Source organism: Echiichthys vipera (genome assembly GCF_963691815.1).
Source record: "Echiichthys vipera genome assembly, chromosome: 9".
NCBI classification, from domain to species: domain Eukaryota; kingdom Metazoa; phylum Chordata; class Actinopteri; order Perciformes; family Trachinidae; genus Echiichthys; species Echiichthys vipera.
In genome coordinates, this window is record NC_139834.1 from 6,003,180 (window position 1) to 6,025,718 (window position 22,539).

The 22,539-nt window shown below is 40.4% G+C and overlaps 1 protein-coding gene across 1 annotated transcript; it reads right to left on the bottom strand.

Moving 5' to 3' along the window:
- Positions 1-173: 173 nt before the first annotated feature.
- ada (adenosine deaminase) lies at positions 174-22,333 on the bottom strand (the record flags this gene model as incomplete). Its single annotated transcript, XM_083920909.1, has 11 exons — positions 174-1,311; positions 4,896-5,025; positions 5,618-5,685; positions 5,969-6,070; positions 7,580-7,651; positions 11,739-11,863; positions 14,448-14,563; positions 14,651-14,794; positions 17,343-17,465; positions 18,289-18,350; positions 22,190-22,333. 11 exons carry the CDS (start codon positions 22,331-22,333, stop codon positions 1,207-1,209), a joined length of 1,191 nt encoding a protein of 396 aa, XP_083777035.1. The 3' UTR covers positions 174-1,206.
- Between the last annotated feature and the right edge of the window lie 206 nt (positions 22,334-22,539).

Below are 22,539 nucleotides of genomic sequence, written 5' to 3' on the forward strand. Positions count from 1 at the left end.
TAAAAAGTTTCATATATGTAAATGTTGCTGTATGGACATTTCTTGCCTAGAGTGAGGTGGTAAAACATTTTGAGACGAAAATGTGCGTTGTCAAATTCATACATTTTTATTGGAAGCCTATATTTACAGACACAATATCTAGTGAAATCCTTATCCTCATATACTTTATCATATTTTTAAATCATATTCCCAGATGCAAATATGTAGCAAAATAAACACCTACATTTGTATTTTGGTCGTTTTCAAGACATTGTATGGAAGCAGAAAGAGCCCAAAATCTCTGAAAGTTACCACTTTGTTCATGACAAAACAATGTTGTCGCCTTAAGTGTCTGGCCTTAAGAATGATATAATTTTCATGTGAGGAACGGTTTAGAAAGTGGCAGCATAAAAAAGAGGCTGAAACATTTCACAATAGCTTTTATTACGGTCAAAGAGTCATACATGTGTCTGTTATAAATGGAAGTGCTGTTTTTTATTAAGTGACATGATAAAAAATATTTTAAATAAATATATACATCAAAAGAATTGACTTATTATGAAATGCAAAACCACACTTGAGTGGACTGTGGTTTGTCAGAGTTAGTGTGCCCCCCTGTGTTGAAAAGTAAGACTACACTTTTGGTGTTGAGCTGTTTTAGACACTGGATTCCCCTTCTTCTTCTCCCTAAAACCAAACTATTGATATTCATAGTAAACCATATTTAACCTATAAGTAGTCACTTATTCAATTACCCTTCACATGCTGTCACCTAAAATATGAACAACAAATAAACCTCCTTATCCTTCCCTTACATGCTGACAGTGTTCCCTGATTCTCTTCGTGACGCTGAGATGAAAACACAAGATGGAGAATGCATCCTGAGGTTTTTTATACAAACACAATCTGCTTTGTAAAACACACAAAACACTTGCATGCCCGTATTTTTTTGCACCTTGCAGAGCACCATGACTTCCTCTGGAAACAAGCCATAAACTCAAGTATTAAAGATGGAATACTGATAAAACACAAGGTGACGCTGCACCGATATGTGAGGTGAAGGCAGTTAATAGCATATTTGATATATTATTTTGCTGGTTTTATGTCTGGTTACAAATGAGGACAAAAACATTCCATTGTGTCAGGTGGAGAGATTAAGGGTTCAGAGCGGTTTGTCCCTGGGTTAGGTCATGTTTCCTCCTCAGACTTCCTTCCTCTTCTTTAGGTTTAAAAGGCAGTTGAATTGATCATCCCGTACGCCTCGTACAGTCTGTAGACGAGCTCTCTCTTCTCCTTCTCAGGCAGGAAGCACGACTCTGCAGAACTGATGTTCTACAAGACACGAGAGGAAGTAAATTAGACGCACAAGTGGCTTAATGCATTAGTTCACTTTTAAAGGAGACATATTGCGATCATTTTAACCTTCATGCTTGTATTTTTGGTTTCTACTAGAACAGGTTTACATCATAGACTGTATATAAAAATGAACATCTTGACGGCTCCGCAAAAGTGAAGCCAACATTATAGGTCAAGACCAAGCCCCCACCACAGCAACTTCCTGGTTGATCCAATAGTGAAGTGCCAAAAACTGCAGTTCTCCGAGTGTCCACTAGGCATATACAATAGAGCAGTTTCTCATTGACCCCCATGTTAAACAGGCCATTTTCACAGCATAATTAAACCTGTTTAAGGCCTGGTACAAAAAAACATTCTAGTCTGTATGTTTGGGCCATATCTCCATGACAACACTGAGGGGGTGAATCTTTTTTGTACCAGGCTAGTTTTTATTTTATTGGAGGTTAAAGTTTATGAATATTGGGGGCATGGCCTCTTGAGTGACAGCTAGCCGCTGGCCATCACTTCTCCTCGGAAGGTAGTTGTCAGGATTAGCATCAGTAGCATGCTAACTGGACTGTGGTTATTCGTGAGATGGTGTCGATATAAGTAATAAGATGGTTTGCTGAGTCGGTGTAATCTCTGCCAGAGACAGGGGAAATTTAAAAAAAAAGACTCCCATTGCCTCCCCGGAAAAAAATCTAAACATTGACTCCCACTCTCGTTTATCTAGTAACGTGTTCTGGTAGCCTAGCTCCCGCGCGGTGGAGCTAATGTGGCTATTTCAGTAAATGTCAGGTATACATCAGCCAGACAGACGTATCTCCCTCCCACCAACGTCACATCAATGCCCTTTTTTGGTAAGAGGAAATGAGGTGGCGTCAAAGTCTGACAAGATGGCGGCTCCCAGAGGCAAGTACGATTGGATCAGGTTGAGAGAACGGGCCTTGAAGGAAAGGTTACGTCCATTTTTCATACAGTCTGTGGTCTCCTGCTCTGATTGGTCATTTTACAGGTCTTCCACATGTGCACACTCCACGTCTCTGCACATCACTGCAGTCGTGGAATGACTGTAACTGCACTGTATCAGCACTTTCTAACCATGGACCTTTTCAAAGATAAATAAACATTCTAAATGTGTCCTAGGTTATTTCCTGTTTCAGTGTATGTGAATGACATCAGCTAACAGGAAGTTAACATGGACCAAGGCTATTGGTTAGCAATGGAATTTCATTCAAAAGGTCTAAATATAGTATAGTTGTGACATGACGGCACAGGAAGTCTCGAAGGCTTGTTTAAAGGCACATATTCTGAATACAGACGGTTTGCATTACCCTGTGGATTGACTTGTTTTGATACTTTCACAGTATTTATACAGCACTCGACCTGCTATATAATTTAAAAAAAGACACGGAAATCTTGCTTTTTACGATATGGAACCTTTAAGGAACAATTCATGGAAGCATGTGCTTTCTTCTTGAGAGTTTGATGAGAAGATTGATACCACTCTCATGTCATGTCCGACCTTTAGTACAAAACTGAACTGACTTTACTGGACTGAATCACTGTTGTCACTGAGAGAAGCTTTAAGTGCAGCTCCTCACTGGTGACTGAGAGCAGCACTGCTCTAGTGGGATTCACAGTACGTTACTCCCTCGTTAAAAGCTCATTAAAACCCTCAAAATACACAGAAGCAGTCCTGAGGTAATAACTGTTACAAATAGATGGCTACTGGGCCATTAACACAGTAAACTGAGCTTGTACAGGCTAGTTGTTTACTGAACTGAACCGGACAGCAACAGACTGAATGGAGTACTGAAATGAGAAGAGACAGAGGCAAAGTCTTCAAATTGAATGAAACTGCTCAACTGAACTAAATGTTTCAAATATGTGTAAGTCATTCCTCTACAGCAGGCAGTTAGCTTAGCTTAGCATAAAGATGGGAAACAGGAGAAAGCCATCGCTGGTGGCCTGGCATGCCTCTTCCACCTTTACGCTTAACCCAGGAGCATCTCAGGGCTGTATTCCATGTACACATGACTGCAACGCCACTTTAGACTCGACACAGATAATAATCCCGCTGTTGTCAGGACAACAACCTACTCCTGAACCTCAAGGAGATTGTTATTATTCTATGATTTATCCTTTTATTAGTTGTAATATTGCTTGGGCTAGCACTCACCAAACTAAGGTGCAACTGATTCTTCAACTACAAAAGTGACCAATGACGATAATGACTGCTCACTTTTGAGCACCTCAGCTCCTAAGAGTCATACATTACCTCTATTTCGCAAACTTGGTATTCTTAACATCTATCAAATTCATCATCTTCAAGTTGCTTAATTTGTCTATGGTTCCCTTAACAAATCACTGCTTCTTTTCTTTCGTGATCTCTTCAGCCCCAACAATCATTTTCACAATTATCACACTAGAAAAGCAGCTCAGCTCTGCGCCCCCCAGTTGCGAACCACCTCATCCCAATTTATCATCATCCCCTCTCCTACAGAAACTTTCTCCTTCAGCTTTTACAAAATCTGTGAATTTTACTGTATCAATGAATTAAGATAAGTTTGTCTTGTTTGGATTACTTTATTTTTATTATTATTATTATTTACTCGCCTTATTGGTTTGTTCATTTCTCCTGTCCTTATTTTTTCTTTAATTTTTCAATTGTATTTGTATTCTTATTTTTATTTTTATTCATTATGTTCTAATTAGTTTTTTATGTATATGTGCTTATGTTTGTGTATGTGTATATATACTGTATATGTCTACTCTTCTGTCTTGATAAATATTGTTGAATAATTGTAGGTTGCCAAGCCGCTTTTATGGGTTTCCTTTGCATGTTCTTTTTTTGTTGTTGTTTTCTTTTAATACTTAATTTCTTTTAACAGTAATCTTCATGTGCTGAATAAATCAATCAAAATGTAGTGGACTTTGGGAAGAAGCAGGAAAGGAAGTACATCCTCCTTAAAATCAGCAGGTCCTTTTTTGTAGTACTTTGGCGCCCACGCCATCGAGGGCATGACGTGGGCGCTGCGTACTGACTCAGTGGTGAAAAAGGAAAGACTCTTTCACCTCATCACTGACTGGTAAGGAAACACCTCCGAACATGCCTGCAAGGCCCTGCAAAGACTGGTTTGTTTGGCTGAATACAGGCGGCCTCTCTACCCTGCATCAAAGATATATACACCAGGCACTGCAAGAATAAGGCTAAGAGATTCATTAAAGAACCAAACCACCCGTGTAACAGCCTTTTCTCCCTGTTGATCGTCAGGAAGAAGATCTGCAGCGCTGAGAGGCTCAGGAGGAGCTCCTACCCTCAGGCCTCAGGATCCTAAATGAGGACACTGCCTGAAGTGGCAAACTATTCCTTTAATGATCATCCATACGCAAACCCAACAGATACTGGATGTGAAGCACACACCTAAGAATTGAAACGATTAAAAGGATCTGAGGCTTTGGAACACTTCTTTTATGTGAGCATGGCACGTACGCCCCAATGCTATTGTATCAAACCATATTCCAATGCCTTCATCCTTGTGAGACACTGCTGTAATTACTCCAGCATTTGATCTCACCAGTCGTTTGAATTCCTCCTCGGTGAAGCCCATGTATTTGTGCGCGGTGCTGTAGTCGAGGTGCAGGGTGGAGTTAAAGATCAGAGGGTCATCTGTATTCAGGGAGTAGTTTGCCTTGTCCTTCCTGAACCTGCATGATGAAATCCAAACAAACAAACAAAAATAATTTAGCCCTCAGTTTCTACTTTAATGCAGGTTTATTACCAGTAAAAGGTCATGTAATACACTGGTTCTCAAACTATGGTACCAGCTCTCTCTGGTGGTACTTGAAGGAATCTCCGTAATAAAAAAAGTAAACATTAATTACCAAATTAATATAGCACTAAGAAAATACTTAAACTTTCAACATCCATGAAATGTAATTTAAAATAAGTTCTGTAATATTTTTGTTTCATTATCAGCCTGTTAAGTAATCATGTTCATGAATTACGAGCTAAACGGTGATGGCAGGAGAGTCAGCAGAGGTAAAATGATTGGTTTGAAAACACTGATATGTCAGCTCTGATGTTCCTCCTATAGCGTGGCTGTGGCTGAAGACAGTCAACAAAAAGTAACATTCTGATGAGGAATAAACCTTCCTGTCTGTAGCTGAACAGTGTCGGCCTACGCTGCTGTATTTGAACATCGGTCTTAGTGGTGGTACTTGAGAGAGCCTGATATTCTTGAGGTGGTACGTCATGTATTAAGTTTGATAACCACTGATGTGAAATAAACCAGCTCACGTGATGACAGGATGCTTGGTGAAGTCCGGGTCGCAGGCACCCGTCAGCTTACTGGAAATAGGACACACCTGCAATCAGAGCAGAGGAAGAAACCTCGTTACTACAGTGTCTTTCCTTCCAGTGGTGATACTGGAGGCTCCACTAGAGGTCAGCATATCACTATGTTCACTCAGTGAAGTCACTATCATGACCTGGGAAAACAAATTCCATTCTGTAATGATCAAAGTGATCAGTCAATGATGTTGAACAGGTATGTACAATAGATAACACATTTTTGCAGAAGGGAATACTCATTGGTGCTGTAGCTTTTCGATGGTGATATACTGTATGTGGTTAATGTTAGTTCCTCACCTCAAAGTGCATGTTCCGAGCCAGCAGGTTTTTGTACAGAACCTGGTCTTCCAGGGTCCTGTAACCGTGTCCGACCCGTTCAGCTTTTAGAACTTCAACAGCCTAAAATATCGAGACAAGGTTCATGAGGCAAAAGGTCATAAACAACAAACAAAACCCTCCTTGTTGTTGATGTCAGCAGAATCTGCAGGCTATTTCCAGAGGCACACGCACAACTGATAGCTAAAGTGTCACTTTGAGGGATTGCTTCTTCTGAGAGTGGCCATTTATTATGACAGTGAGACATACTTTAGTTTTACCACACTTTAGTTTTGACTCCAGCACACTGTCCTCTTCCCTTGCAGACAACGTTTGGGTAAACAGACCTTCATCAGGTTATTTATCTTACAGAAAGTCCTGAAACTTACTTACTAAAGGGGTAGTTCTGATCTTCTTAATTGTGGTTATATGAGGTACATATCCATAGTATCAGTAGTTTGGAGAAGCAGACAGGAGGGCAGGAACATAAGCAAAGAAATGTACTGCTGTAGCTGATGTGTATGCTATATTTAAAATATTTTCAGCCCTGTTTATATATATATTCAAATATAGTTACACATAAAGTGATAGTTATTTTTTTCGGTGGCTAAAATTAGGATTTATTACACAGAACCATCTGAGAAGGCATCATTGGAAACTGTTTGTGAAAGGGCAGGCTCCTTCAAAACATACCTGGCAGGTGATTGGATGAACAATCTGTCTATCAAACTCTCACCGAAGTCAAGCAGGAGAAGAAAGAAAACCTCCACCCTTCCATCGTGAAAAGCCTCCAGGGTCGTTCTCTTCTTTCAATGAAGAAAAACTCTTCGGTTCTGATCCAACTGATGCTATCGCAGCATCTAAGTTAACCTCTTTAGGAGCCGCCATTGTTGTTTTTTAAAGAGCGATAGCCTCTCTTGTCGTCATCAGCCCCCCACTCCCCCATCAACTGTCAGTAGCTCCCCACAGGACGCTGATTGGCAGGATGACTTCTAGCCTGTACTAGGAGAATTTTCATGTGACGTGAGCAAAATTATCGCATGCTCTTTTGTTATTGTGAGAATTCACTTGCTGTGCAAGTTAAGACTAAAATATGTTTAGCTGCTGCCCTAATCCACAGCAGCACATGTCATCGCTTTGCTGCACTGATTATGGATTAAGTACCTCATACAACCACACCCAACCCTCCATAAACCTGAATTACTCCTTTCATCGACTGCAGTGTGCAGAGTCTTCTCCTACCTGTTGATCTACAGGAGTGCAAAAGTCTTTTTAAGGGCACAGATTAAAATCTAATAATCCACCAATATGTATTTGTATGAGTTTGTTTGCTACTTTGTGCTTTTGTTGGACTTTCCAGGCACTCCCAAATCTGCTGCTTTGCACACTTCCAGTTGACTTCTTCAACTTCTTTTTTCTTTGGCTCTCAGCCTGCAATAGCAGTGTTACTAATTTTTATTGTCGGTTCACATTGTGTGTGACATCATTGTTTTGATGTTCAAGTTACTGTCACAAATTCCACTGAGACAATTCATTTTCTCAGATGAAACCCTGTTCAGGCACGACTTGTGTTGTTGTTGTTGAGCGGCTTACCTCCTTCACAACGGAGGGCGGGCCCACCTCTCCTGCGTGAACCGTCCTGTGGATGCCACAACGGACTGCTTCCTGTCAACAAAATCAGTCAGGAACCGTGTCAGCGAACCAAAAACTACACAGTCAAACATCTGGCTTTCACATCTCTGATACGTCAGCACCTAGTGAGGTTACCGTTTAGAAAGGTTTCTGTGGTAAATGGAATGGTATGTACTTATACACCTTCCTCGTCTCCTAACCACATTCCTTCCTTGCCACATTGACATTCACACACTGATGACACAGCTTTCTTAACACTCACTTTTTTAAAAAAAAGATTGTGCTTTGGTTGTGGCAGCGACAGTGAAAAAATGGATGGAATCCATATGTTTTACTGCACGTGTACCTCGTCTTAGAGAGAAAAAACTAAATACAGACAAGACACCCTCTGGTGGAACCATCTGTTTTCATCACAGCATTCTTAACCTTGGACACATGCCTGACTGAGTGTGTGCTGCTTAATCTGCAGGTACCGTATCTATAGAGGTCATGTAATTGTGAAGATAACCCTCCATATCAGCGAGGACTCTGCTGTGTGAGTTCTGCTTCTTGTCAATAATTGAAGCATGTTTCCATTTTCTTACATCAATATCGATTCAGCTTCATAGGACTTCACAACCTCTCTTCACTGTGGAGAGGGAAAATAGATTTCTGGAGAACAAATGCATAATTTACTGTAGTTGAATCATAACAATAGTACTACTACTACTACTACTACTACTACTTATAATAATGGAGAAATAATTATAATAGTAATAATAATGGTAATAATAATTATATAAAATAATAATAATCAAGTTAATTTATAGGGCACTTATTACACAGTGCTTTACAAGGAAGAGATACAAACATACATAAACTGTACGCACACAACACGAGTAAAGTAATTGTAACTTTTTTAAGTCGTACGAACACACATGAAACCTATTAATTTTATTCTTTTTACTCTTACTATTTTCTACTAATTACCTGATTTTTATTATTTTTAATGGTCTTTCACTTATTTATGTTATCATCTACTGTCTTTTTTAGTATAATTTTATTGTCTAAATAAATTGTAAATTGTATTTAATAAAATTATACTGTGCTACATCTCTTGCAGGGAAGAAGCACTATATATAAAGTATATTATGAGTATTATTTTTATTACAAACACAAATGTGCAGACAAAAAAAAGCCTGAATAAATAAAGTTACAATAAAAGACTGTAAATAAAAATGTGCCTTTTGTTTTGTTTTTTAGAAACTTGAGTTAGTAGAGTATAATTATGGTCAAATCATTTGAAACTTTTTTTTTTTTTACAACATTATTGATTATTACAGCAGACTGATTGACTGCTTTTCATTGATAAAGATATAATCAACAAAATAAGTGCAGCATCTGCAAATACTTTGAACTGGATTATTTTTATTTTATAGCCAGTTTGTAAATTATTGACCAATTATTAGCCTTAAATGACTTTTGACCTGCTGTGTTTTAACTTCGTTGTCACACAAGTTATGGGCTTATAAAGAAAGACAACATGAGAATATTAGTACAAAACGTCCTACACACACACACACACACGCACACACACACACACACACACACACACACACACACACACACACACACACACACACACACACACACACACACACACACACACGCACACACGCACAAACACACACACACACACACACACACATGCACACACGCACAAAACCACCAACATGTAATCCCTGATATGTTTACCCTCTAACCAAAAGGTAACTGACTCATAGATGAAGAATTCCCCTGGTGTTTACGCTCCACCAATCACTTCCTCCTTTATCATATTAGACTGAAAAATATATTAAAACATGGGCTGAAATATTATTAACTGTCTGTATCCATGCAATAAATGTCAGGTAAGACTTGCTCCACGTCCAGCACTGTAACCTAATAACTGATTAGGCTACCCCATTCATCATGGTCAGACAGGCAGAAATTAATACTTGCTGTGTTTTTTTATCTTTCCTGAATTAATCAATAAAATGCTGGCTGAAAACCAAATTGGATTTTTTCTGAGCAGCGTCAGTGTTTAGGAGGAAATTGGTTTTGGAGTATTAGGTTTTACGGCTGCACTGTGTTGGTTACAGATAAAGAAAGTCCCCATCGGTCTGAGACAATCCTCTGACAGTGAAAAGTATAGAAGTAAAACTGTCTGTGAACTCAATCCAGTTTTAAAAAGCCAAATCAGGAGAATAGCAACCTGAATGTCGTCTAAATCAGCAACGTAGTACAAAATTCTGGATCCTGTTCAGGCTTTCTTTGTGACCCCTCCCTGCATCCACAACTCAGTCCCCTTCTTCTCCCTCGACATGCGGCGCCCTTTGGCATTATGACAATCCAGTCTTTAAAGGTTGAATATGTAGAATCTTTATTAAAAAGCTATCTTTAAAAAAAAAAAGAATACAGCCACAGGGCGTTTTGAGGGGTACAGAATGAAAGTATTGCTTTTCCTTAAAAAAAAAAAATTTAGTCTGGATTAATATTTTTTTTTAAATTTTGACGGGTTTGACAATGACTTTCTGTCATGCGCTGTTTACATTGTAGGAGCCAAGCCCCGCATTGGGCGTTGCGGGTTGCCAGGGTTGTCTGTTGTTTGGCCCAGCTACTGTAGGCTGGCACTGGGTATAATGGAGTTTGCCAATCCTGCAGCTGAGTGATAGGAGACGGGCAAAAACCATAGTAAATATAGACCAAGCATTCACTCCATGGACTGAGATAAAGGAGTTCAACGGCATTAAAACACACGCCCAAAAGGCTACGTTTCTCCTTGATGAAGCTAACTTTCATGTTCACTTAGCTGAAATGACTAATGGTAACGGCTAACAGTAACTGTCAGTCAAACTCCTCTGCAATACTTGTTTTTATGGTGCGGTTTGTTGGAGGGGATGGGTTCAAACCGTTCAAACAGGCTCAAAGAGACTCAGGTCTCCTGTAGGCTACTGGACCGGGTCTGACGAACATGGCAACCCGACTGCTGGGATTGTTTTTTGTTGTTGCGACTACGATCTTATGACATTAGATTGCGGTGTTCTGCTTATTCTCCATATTCAACCTTTAAGTCTGACGTAACACACTTTCAAAATTATATTTCCAGGTCCAAACACTCCATCAAACAAAGCAAACAAAACAAAAAAATACAGAAATATTACTTTGTACAAGGTTTCTGAAAATGCATCGGAAATTGCAGACTGGGTGCTCTTTGATGTTGTATTTTGGCACATTTGTGCTTTAAACTATATGTCAGCATGCTCACAAGGACAATGCTAACATGCTGATGTAAAGCCAGTATAATGTTGGACACAGTCAGCATTGCGATTTAGCGTGTTAGCTTAACATTTGCTAATTAGCACTTAAAAGGAAAGTACAGCTGAGGCTGATGGGAATATTAGTTTTGCAGGTATTTGGTCATAAACCAAAGTATTGGACGAATACAAACATTGACCATGAATGTCTGCACCAAACTTCATGGTTATCCATTTAATAATCGAGACCACCTCATGGTGAGAATCAACAACATCAGTACGCTTCATCTTCTGCCGACAGTAAATTTCTTTGGAAATCGTCATGGCAGTCCCTCCAGTAGTTGCTGAGACATTAAGGTCAGGATAATGCCATCTCTAGAGCCAAATCCATCCACAGCTTAAAATTGTCTCTAAGGGTTCCTGAAAGTTGTCTGGGCGATAAACTGCAGCCATATTTCTATCAGTCCGCAGCCTCTGGGAACACAAGCTGGACTCTTAAATGACAATAAATTATTTTTACTGCTTCAAAATGATGCATTAGGCCTCTACAGTTTATAAAAATGAGGCCCATTGTGCCAATGTAAGCAGTCTACTTTTATTTACACGGTCTGCAATCTGCCAGCAATCACACTATTTGTTAAACTGTGTAAGAAATCACAGGCTTATTTTTCAAAGGTGCATTCAAGGGCACAAAACCCTCAGAACAAGCTGTTATTTTGCTCCTTCACTGCATGTGAGGACACCATTAAAGTTCACAAGACACACCAAAGCTTTTTAATCTCCCTCATGCTTTGACAAAGAGCGTCTAGGCCGCAGGTGTTATGTTGATGTTTCAACACGCTCACCTCATAGGCCTTCCTGTGCTCTGGATTGGCTTCACAGTTGAGTGACTCATCACCTGCCAGATCGATGGCAACCACTCCTTCATGGTGATATTTCTTGCACAGCTCCACGACATCCATGGACCAGCCTGGAAAATTAAAAACACACGTATATTACATTGCAGTCAAATGCATGCAGATGATGTGATGATGTTAGCTAAACTTAACACAGGAAATAGTATTGGTTTTTTGTTAGGGTTGACATGTGACAATGACATGGTATTAAGTGAGCTTTAGCTGGTGAAATGTTTTCTCCGGGCAGAGCCAGTCTGGCTGTGTCCCCCTGTTTTCAGTCTTGTTGTTATATATAAATATACTGTATATATGGTAATTATGAAGCTAGTGAGAAGCAAGTCAGAATTTATTTTTTCTACGTGATCCATTTTTTAAAATTGGCAGGGGAATTTTACAACATTTTTAAAATTATTACAACAACAAAGAAACCATTGCAACAGAATTCCATTTCTAGGCAACAGCTGTGTTCCTCGTTCACTTCCTGTCAGCTGATGTCATTCACATGCACTGCAACAGATAATAAACTAGGACTGATTTGGAATGTTTATGTTTACATCTTTGAAAAGATCTACATTAAGGTTCTGAATGTTGAGTGCAACTCCTTTACCTCATAAACACATGAGAGAAAACAATTTTAGAAAACTGATCACCAAAAAAAAAAAAAAAAATTCTCACTTGCCTCTCAGGGCTTTCGTAAAATGTCCCACATCCTCACCAGACAACCCTAAACCACAGATCTAGCTGATCGTACCGGTAGTTACAGCTTGTATAGGCTTCCTAAAAATAGCGCTTTGTATTCTCACATTTCTCTCTCCATACGTTCAGGAAATCTCTTAAATAAAGATATAATCACTTCAACGGTATGCTTTTACAAAGGATGTTATATCAAATACATAATGGAAAACATAAATTGCACTTGGCTGTTGGGTTTCACAGGAAACAGCTGCTTAAATGGAGCAGATCTGCAACAGAGCAGTTACTACAGTCATTGCAGCAACTGCTTTAAGTTACAACAGTTACTTTAAATAACTGGTGCAGATTAATGACAGCACACAGTGAATGGCACAGCTGCTGTTATTGGTATTACCACTGGCATACTAACATACTCCTGCTGTCCAGTGAAAACCATGTAACTGCAAAACATCGACTTTTCATGTTATAATTGGCAAAATGACTTTGGTCACCCCACTGGACTGGACGCTACCGTTATTATCAGGTCAAATGTATACTTTGTCCTAATTAGATTTAAGTACATATACCTGCAAAACAAATTACATTTCCATCAGCATTAAAGCGAAATCCTACCATTAAATCAGCCCAGGGTCTTTTTCTGCAAATACACTCATCAAATAAGCCATCAAGACAATTTTTTTTGTGTAACAACTATTAACGGAGAAATCCCAGTGAGCCGCTCACAGCCGAATGTGGCTAACAGTGATTAGATCGTGGCAGTACAGTGAAGGCATTAAAACGTCTTTTTTAACCACTAATACTGCTCATGATAACACCAAAACTCTGCAGTAGCATGAGAAGAGTCCCTACACAGAAAACAAAGCACCAATGGGCTCCTTCCTTTTGGATTGACTTTGGTAATCCACTTGAATGGACTTGACTATGAGAGGAGCTGGTACAGGGGCCAGTAGATATGTCTTTAAACACTCTAACTACATTTTTGGTGCTTCATTGCGTCATTTTCTGTGTAAGGACTCTCATCATACTACTGCAAAGGTCTGGTGTTATTTTGAGCAGTGTTAGTGGTTAAAAAAGCTGTTTTAATGCCTTCACCGTGCTGCCACGAGCTAATCAATGTTTTAGCCTCATTCAGTCTCGGTCTCGATAGTTTATTTGTCGAAAAAGACCCGGGGATGATTTTACGTCAGAATTTCACTTTAAGTCGCTGAACTAAGATGCTGAAAATGGTCCCTGTCATTATGAGCATGTTGGCATGCTGACATACGTAGACTGCTGCAAAGATGACGTATTTTTGAAGGTCAACCCGGAAGGAAGCATCGCCCCTGATTCCCTCACCAAAAAGCCAACAGGATTTGAACACGATCTTGTGATTTTTGAAGCGTAAATGCAATTCGTAGAAGTGAGAAGCTAACGTTGATGTTTGTAGTCAATTTAGCCACTTGTTAGCTACCGCCTTTTTAAAGACACGGACAAGCTTCAAAAGTGGGATATTTACGGATGTATTTGATGTCACAGAATGAAACGTTAAAATCTGTCTTTATTAAGGCCTCTACCCAAACACCCATTGAAAAAACAGTGAGTGCAAAGATGCTAACTCATTTCCAGGTTTCAGGACTCATTCCTGCAGCACTCTTTTAGCTCAAAGCACCACTGTGCCTAAATAAAAAGCCTCACAGAGGCCCTTAATTATTCATTTGGATTAAAAAGTAGAAGTTTCTCTACCCATTGTAAAAGTACACATGGTTTTCACCACTGGATAGCAACAACATGTTATGTTATATTATGTTATGTTATTATTGACTAGTATGGATTTATAATATGTATATTTTCTGATGTATTGTGTTTTTCTGTGGAGAATAACTGAGGCAGAGCTTTAAAACAACATAGGAGACAGAAGACAGTACAGTAAGGAGCCTTGTCTCACAAGGTTGTTTTGTGCAGACAAGAGCATGAACAGTTCATTACTTGGCATGTGGCGCATGCAGCATAGAATGGACCTGGCTTTGATATTGAAGGCCCTCTCCCCGTCGCTGAGGCCCTCGTTAACCAGGTGCACCACCTCGTCTGGGCTCAGGTCTCCTCTGAGTGAAGAGAGGAAACAACACAATGAGCCAGACTTAATACATCACTCCCTAAAAACACAACACTAGGTTTAACCAAACCCTTACTCCTTCTGGTTCCATGGTATGGGGTCCACTTCAGTGTTAGCCAGGAAATGTGGGCTGTATCTGACCTCAACATAAATCACTCCCTCCTTGGCTTTGTCCTCGACAAACTCATAGGCTATCCTCCTAATGGCCTCTCTGTCGCCACTGAAAAAGAACAAAGAAGAACACATAATGAGCGACACTGGCTCTAATAATCTCTTATCTCAGTGGCACAAATGAAACCATTAACAACTGCCTATCCATCATCTCCGCTATGATGGCTTTCAAAATGAGCAATATAAGCATTTACAGAGTGTAAGTGATATGATATGAGTGATTTAATTTAAACCTCTCCCACACATCTGATGTTGTCTGCTGATAAAAATACGTCATAGAGTGTGGTCTTTACCTATTCTGTAAAGTGTCCTGAGATAACTTTTGTTATGATTTGACACTATAAATAAAATTGAATTGAATTGAATGGAATTAATTTATATTGTAATGTGTTGACCGTATGTTTTGTTGGGTCCTGTCTTGATGTCTTAAAGTGAAATTCTGGCGTAAAATGACCCCAGGGTCCTTTTCGGCAAATACACTCATCAAATAAGCCATCGAGACAATTTCTTTTGTAACAACTGTTAATGGGAATGTCCCGGAGAGCCGCTAACAGCCACTAATAGACAAATGCAGCTAAAATACTGATTAGCTCGGGACAGCACGGTGAAGGCATTGAAATGGGTTTTTTCTAAGATTCTTTTTTTGGCAGTTTTCCATGCCTTTATTATACAGGACAAACAGGAAATGGGATGAGAAAGAGAGGGGGGGGAGACATGCAGCCAAGTGCTATAGGTCGGAGTCAAACCCACGGCCGCTGCCTCGAGGACCTTCAGCCTCTTTACACAGGGCGACTGCTGTAACCACTCAGCCACCAGTCGCCCCTAAAGTTTCTTCTTTAACCACTAATACTGCTGAAAATAACAGCAAACCTCTGCAGCAGCATGAGAAGGGTCCCTACACACAAAACAAAGCACCAATGGGCTCCTTCCTTTGGGATTGACTTTGGTAATTGACTTGAATGGACTTTACTATGAGAGGAGCTGGTACAGGGGCCAGTAGGTAAGTCTTTAAAACACTCTTTTATTAAACTCCTGGTTCACTAGCTACGTTGTTGGTGCTTTGTTTTCTGTGTAGGGACTCTTCTCATGCTACTGCAGAGGTTTGCTGTTATTTTCAGCAGTATAAGTGGTTAAAAAAGACGTTTTATTGCCTTCACCGTACTGTCCCGAGCTAATCAATGTTTTAGCCTCACTTGGCTGTTAGTGAACGTTAGCGACTGTCCGGGATATCTCAATTGATAGTTGTTACACATAAAAAATGGTCTCAATGGCTTATTTGATGAGTGTATTTACCGGAAAAAGACCCTGGGTTGATTTTTTACGCCAGAATTTCACTTCTCTCGTCTCTCGTCTCTTTTGTCTTTTCTGTTATTCTGAAAATCGAGCTGCTGCGATGCAAAACTAATTTCAGACTTATTCTGATGATAAAGTCGTATCGTATCGTCTCGTCTCGTAAATGTTCTGTATAAAATATGTAGTGGAATAATGTGGACCTGAGCAAAGAATGCACTCTCCCCACTTTTCCAGTATTTTGAGTACAGCTGAGTACTTATAAAAGTACAAGATTTAGGCCCCCTTCCTACGTCAAACCTTTTCATATTATCTAACTAACCGTACACTTCTGTCCCTAACATTTCAACATCTAAGACATCTGCATGACAACACACACTAGTGTGTGAAAATATCCACAGCTCCATTTTCCCTCTTTCCGTCAGACTCAGCGGGACACTTTCCGCCCCACATCACATGACATCATGACAACAACACAGCTTCCAGCATTTACACAGGTCTGAATACCTGTTGTGTTCCAGCATCCTCTCACTACCCAACCGCCACACACACACACACACACACACACACACACACACACACACACACACACACACACACACACACACACACACACACACACACACACACACACACACACACACACACACACACACACACACACACACACACACACACACACACACACCACTAAGCTCATACAACAATTCTGCATGAGTAGCTGGTAAGTTCCCTAATGTATGTTGTTGAAGCCACGCTGCACAGAAGGCTTTCAAGAGCCCTGACACAAGAGGGTCCACTCAGCACGACTGCGCGCTGCAGGCCGGCCTCCATAGACCATCATTGTTTAAAGCCTCCACGGCTGTTTAGTGTCTTTATTTGGTCTTTTCTTAACGGTTCAGTGTGACTGCAGGACTAAATATAAGACTCCGGAAAGAGTCACAGAACAACTTAACTCTCCTCTTAGTTCGGTTGCCAAGGTGACACTTGATCTCTAATAATGATGTGTTCCTGTTCTGCATGTCTGGCATTTAAAATCCCCCCTCCACTATCAATCAGTATACAACGCACTCTTTGAAAGGACTTTGATTACATCACAACTGTATAATAAAGCTGCACATGTGTGTTAATAAACTGCCCGGACTTTGACCCTCATCAGAGGAACATTCCTGGGACACTAACGAGGTCGACCCTGACTCTTAACTTCTCACATTCTTGCTCTTTGCACTCCCTGTTCCCTGTTCAGCAAGAAAACACCATTGGAAATTATGAAACTGAATCCTGAAATGAGACATGTCAGCACTTACGCAACCACGTGCATGTACTCTGCGAACTTGCCCAGGAAACCGGTGAGGGTGGATGGCTGTTCGAGGATAATGAACTGCCTCATCTCGTCCACAGTATTTGCTGGCAGACGGATGCCGCGTCTCCTGGAATGAAAAAAAAGAAGCAGTTGAACTCTCTCAAAAGAAAAGTTGAACAGAGGGCTGTTATTCGAAAGTTGTTGACTTGGCAGCTGAATTATTAATGAAAAAATAATTAAAAGGAGCTCCTGCGGCGACGATGCCAGTGTTCATTTAGTCTAATTTGAAATGATATTCTGAAAATGCACGCACAGCTTTTTATGTCAAAGACCCACCAACAGTGGGTTTCTGAGGCTGATACCAATATTTGAGAGTTAAAGCTGCTAATCTATAGTTTTACATGATGACAGATGACAATGTCCTAATAGTGACAAGACACTAGGCCCACAGAGAAAAAAAGTGGAAACCCAGAGCGTTAAAAAGAGACAACAAAGTGCCCTGACCAGGCTGCCCTGTGTGACGAGTTGGGGTTGAGAAGGCGTTGGCTTAATGCTATGCACATCCTTTTAAAAATACCCAGTCAGATGTTTGTCAGTGCAGGAGTGAGCCCATTCCAGTCAAAAATACTGATAAAAACTCACTGTGCACTACTGAACCTGCACAGCAGCAAATGGCAGAGCTGGTGAACATTGTGGAGCATTTAGCAGCTAAAGAGATATTTCCCTCAGGAGTAGATTATAAGGAGGTGAATATTGGAATTACATTCTTCTTTTGCATTTACGACACAACTGCAATTTCAGCCGATGTGTCTTTATCTGTTTGTGTTTATCTGTGATAAGCTAATATCTGATGATGCACCTGTCAGGGAGATTCATCACTATTTCATCGTATCAATTATTAATATTCAGTTAATCAACAAAACTGCAAAGGGACATTGATGTTTTCTTACTTGGCAACATCAAGAATAGTCTGCACCCTGATGGCTCCGTCGAGGTGCACATGCAGCTCAACCTATGGATGAGAAAGATAATAAATGAGGAATCAGTAAATCAAAAGCAGGACGAAAGTTTAGAAGTACAGAGGTGAAAGATACCAAGTAGTGTTCAAAAAGAGAGCAGCCACAGAGTGCATGTTGTGGCTGCAGGCCATCATGAATGCAGTCCGCATGACTGGACAACAAGCGTTGAACAGGCCAGAGAAGGGTCAAAGAAGATTAAGTGTTCTGGCTCTCCTTCCAGCGCGGAGAGCAGTGATTTATTCAGGCAGATGACACAGATAAATCTACGCCCCTCCTTCAACAACTGGGGCCTAAACTATGCTCATCAGTTGGCGTGACATTAAAAAACAACAAAAAAAACCCACATACATATTTCCTGTCGGTGAGACGATGAAGATGAAAATGAAAATGAGTGTAGTTATGACAATCTGGCCTAAATGAATCTGCAAAAGGAAGCAGCTTGAAGCGCTGACCTTGATATTCAAATACAGGAAAAAGTTTATTCTAGATAATGTTCTTGTACCGCTACCCTCAAGGCCCTGAAATCTTGTTTTCTCAATCCACTTTTGACTGAGTGACAGGATTCTACAAGAACACACTTTTTTCTACCAATGTCAGAACGGTTGAACTGACTAGAAAAGTAATGATGTCATATTATTATGGCTCTATAAACTGTAGCAGCAACGAGTCCCCTCACGACTGCAGCTGAACTCCATCCAGCTGTTTTAAGTTGCCATTTTGAGAACATGAAAAACATCTGAACTTATAACAGCCAAGACGGATAAACATCACCTCGGGGTGCAGACCTATTCTACGTATTAAAGTAAATAAAGTGTATCTCCCCCTTCTGGCCATGGAGCTGCTCTCACTTTATTGATAGAAGAATGAATGAAGAAAAACTCTCCAGTTCTGATCAAACTGATGCTTTTTTAGCCCGTACGCTAACCTCTTTAGGAGCCGACATTTGTGTTGTCACTCTCACAGCTGCTGTTCTTTCTGTTTCATATAATTGTACAGGCTGTTATCATTTAATATTACTCATTTACCGTAGACATCACGTCCGGAGCAAAGAAGGAAATCAGCAGACGTCATGAAGGAGCGCCAAAGTCTTGGTAGGGAGGAGGGTCGGGGTGATGGATGGGTCCCGAAACCCAGGACTTTCACCTGGTGGACCGGAAGTGTCCCAAAAGTACTGAGCCAAACCACAACCTTTTTTCCAAGTCCTAACCATTAGGAAAAAGGGTGGTGTCTAAATGTAACCGTCACCTTTTGTTGCCTACACTTAACCATCACGGCCCTCTCCCCGTTGCCATTTCACAGCGTTTAATAGGACGACGGCATTTTGTAAGATATCAAAGTACTTGTTGAGGAGAATATGTTGCATTCTAACTTGAATATCTTTGGGCTTTGGTTAAACACAAAACATCTGTAGACACTAACATGGACTTGGAGAGAGCACTTGGAATTAAAGGGGAATTACCCACTATTTTCTGATGATGTGTGGTTAAGTGATTCAATAGTTTTGGCTCAGCCCACACCCATCTTTGAACTCGGCTTTCATTTTGATCTCAACTATACACATGCAAAGTTTTGTGACAACAATAAATAAACAATATCAGCGATGTTGACACGGCCAGTAATATTGATCACCAACTGCTTTTCAAATCTGCTCCTTTATCAATATACTACTTTTATAAAAGTATGTTCAGCTGTGTGATGAAAGACAAGCAAAAGATGTTGAGATCAGATGTTTACAACAAGAAGTAATGTGTGTACCGAAAACTGCTCGAGTCCCTTTTGTTTACATCTGTTTTCTTTCCTTAAAAGCCTGGTGTGGAGGAGTCTGACAGTTCACAGCTGGTTAACTCATCTGCAACACATCCTGTAGAACACTGGAGTTTATACTGATGTGACCGTGAAGCCACGAAACATAAAAAGTTCATATCCAGTGAATGAGAAGCTCAGCACTGAGCTCAGTTGACTCAACAGATGCAACAGTTTAGCTTCTGTCATTAATAATGGCGATCTGAACCAGAATAGAAACTCACACAGTCTTATTAATCTCACTTAAACTGTATCTGCAAATATTTGGATGATTGATGAAGTCATTTTTCCTGCTAAAATACCAAACATTCTCTAGTTTAAGTTGATCAGATGTGACTATTTTCTGCTTTTCTCTGTTTTCTATCACGCTCAAGTAAATATGTTTTGGTTTTGGACCGGACAACCAACAAAACAAGAAATCTGTTCATCACAAAATGATGAATTGGGGAAAATAGGACTAATGTATGAAAAATAATCATTAGTACTCATTTGCTGCTTTTCTCCATCTGATGGTAAACTTAATATGTTTGGGTTTTGGTTAGATGAAAACCTGCTGTATGTCCATAGTCCATTAATCTTTCAGGTCATGTTTTAAAACATAAATGCCAAATATGTGGTGGTTTCACTCTCTGTTGCAGTAGTATATATATATATGTGTATATGTATATCAGTATTTCCTGCTTGTCTCTGGTTTATATCACTGTAAACTGAATGTTTTTTTTAATTTTTATCATTTTGAACTGTTGGTTGGACAAAAAACAGACATTTGGAGATGTCAGATGTGGATTTTATGAAAATTCAATGGGCTTTTTTTCCGCTGTTTGCTAACGATTATATGGGAAAATAATCAGGAAATCAATCAATAATGAAAATAGTAGTTATTTAACTCAACTTATTACAAAAAAACACTGTAATAACCATGTAGCTACTGCACTATGACTGCAGATATGAAACATATATCTATGACTGTGACTGTCAGTGTATAAAGCATGAGCGGTGGAGGCTGCAACAGACAAAGACCCCATGAGTGCTATCACTCCCCACAACAGCAAATTAATATTAAATGACATTATCTCTGCAGGCAGCCTCCACTCCTCCAAGGTCTTTCCTCTTTACAGTGTATGATCCCTCACACACACACACACACACACACACACACACACACACACACACACACACACACACACACACACACACACACACACACACACACACACACACACACACACACACGCACATTTGCATTCACATCCACATCTCTCTCTGTGCTGTACAGTATATGTGTCATTTCCTGTCTTCTTATCAGCTGTGGAGGCTCCAAAGGGCACCAGTGAGTGAGTATACACTTCACGTGTGCCTGGTGTTCATTGTAACTGAAACTCTAAGGTGCATTTCATTCAAAGGTGTCTCTATACCAGCCAATAAAAGAACTTCTATGATCAATTTAGTCAAAAATGATAATTTAACACATCCTGCTGCGGTGAGGGGAAGCTGGCATGAACTAAAGGGGACCCCTTCATCGCACACCGGGTCATTCATGCAGACTTACGCAGACTAACAAGCTGTTAAAGGGCAGTTATTTGCTTCATGGTAGTGTAAATCATAGAAAGCCGAAAGACACAGGTGTGTGGGTGTCAAACGCTCATTTCACTCATCACAGTGCTGCTGACCGTCGGATGGTTTTGGTTTGATGTCTGTTTTGAAGCCGGGTAGTCACATGGCAAACCGCAAGCAATGAAAGGTTCTTCCGTGTTTTATTACAGACAGCAAACACGCGCGTACACACACATACTGGGATATTTATTTATTTATTTTTAATCTGACATTTGATTTCTTTTTTTTTCTTTTTTTCACATTTTGAACCCTTGTTATTGTTCTTCTTTTTCCACGAGGACCCAGCCGGTGTTTACGGGATCAAACCGTGCGTAAAACCAGGATCAAATTGCGCCCGTCAATAATTCACCACCTTTTCCTTTTGAATAATTAATGCCCTAACTGCAGTGAAGGCTACCCCCGGCTGATAACGTACCTTTGGCTTGTTGAATGCCACTTGTTCGGAGGAGAGCTCGGCCATCGTACAGAGCCTGCGGGTGCCGTTGAGTCTGCTGGTGCACAGGGAGCTGAGGACTGAGGAGCCGAAGCCAATCGCAGCGCGCCTGGCTATTATATGCATGGCGCCGGGACACGCCTTCGTTTATCAAACAGCAGTAAAGCAGCAGCAGCACTCACCAAAAGAAGTGTTCAACAAGCCGCTGAGAGTGCGTGAAAGACCCGTAGAGCTGCGGGTTCGCCGTGGATGAACACATGTAGACGGCGGTAGGTCGAGGGATTAACGGTTAACGGTAACCCGGTATGGCAGCAGCTTTGCGCCCATGTGAT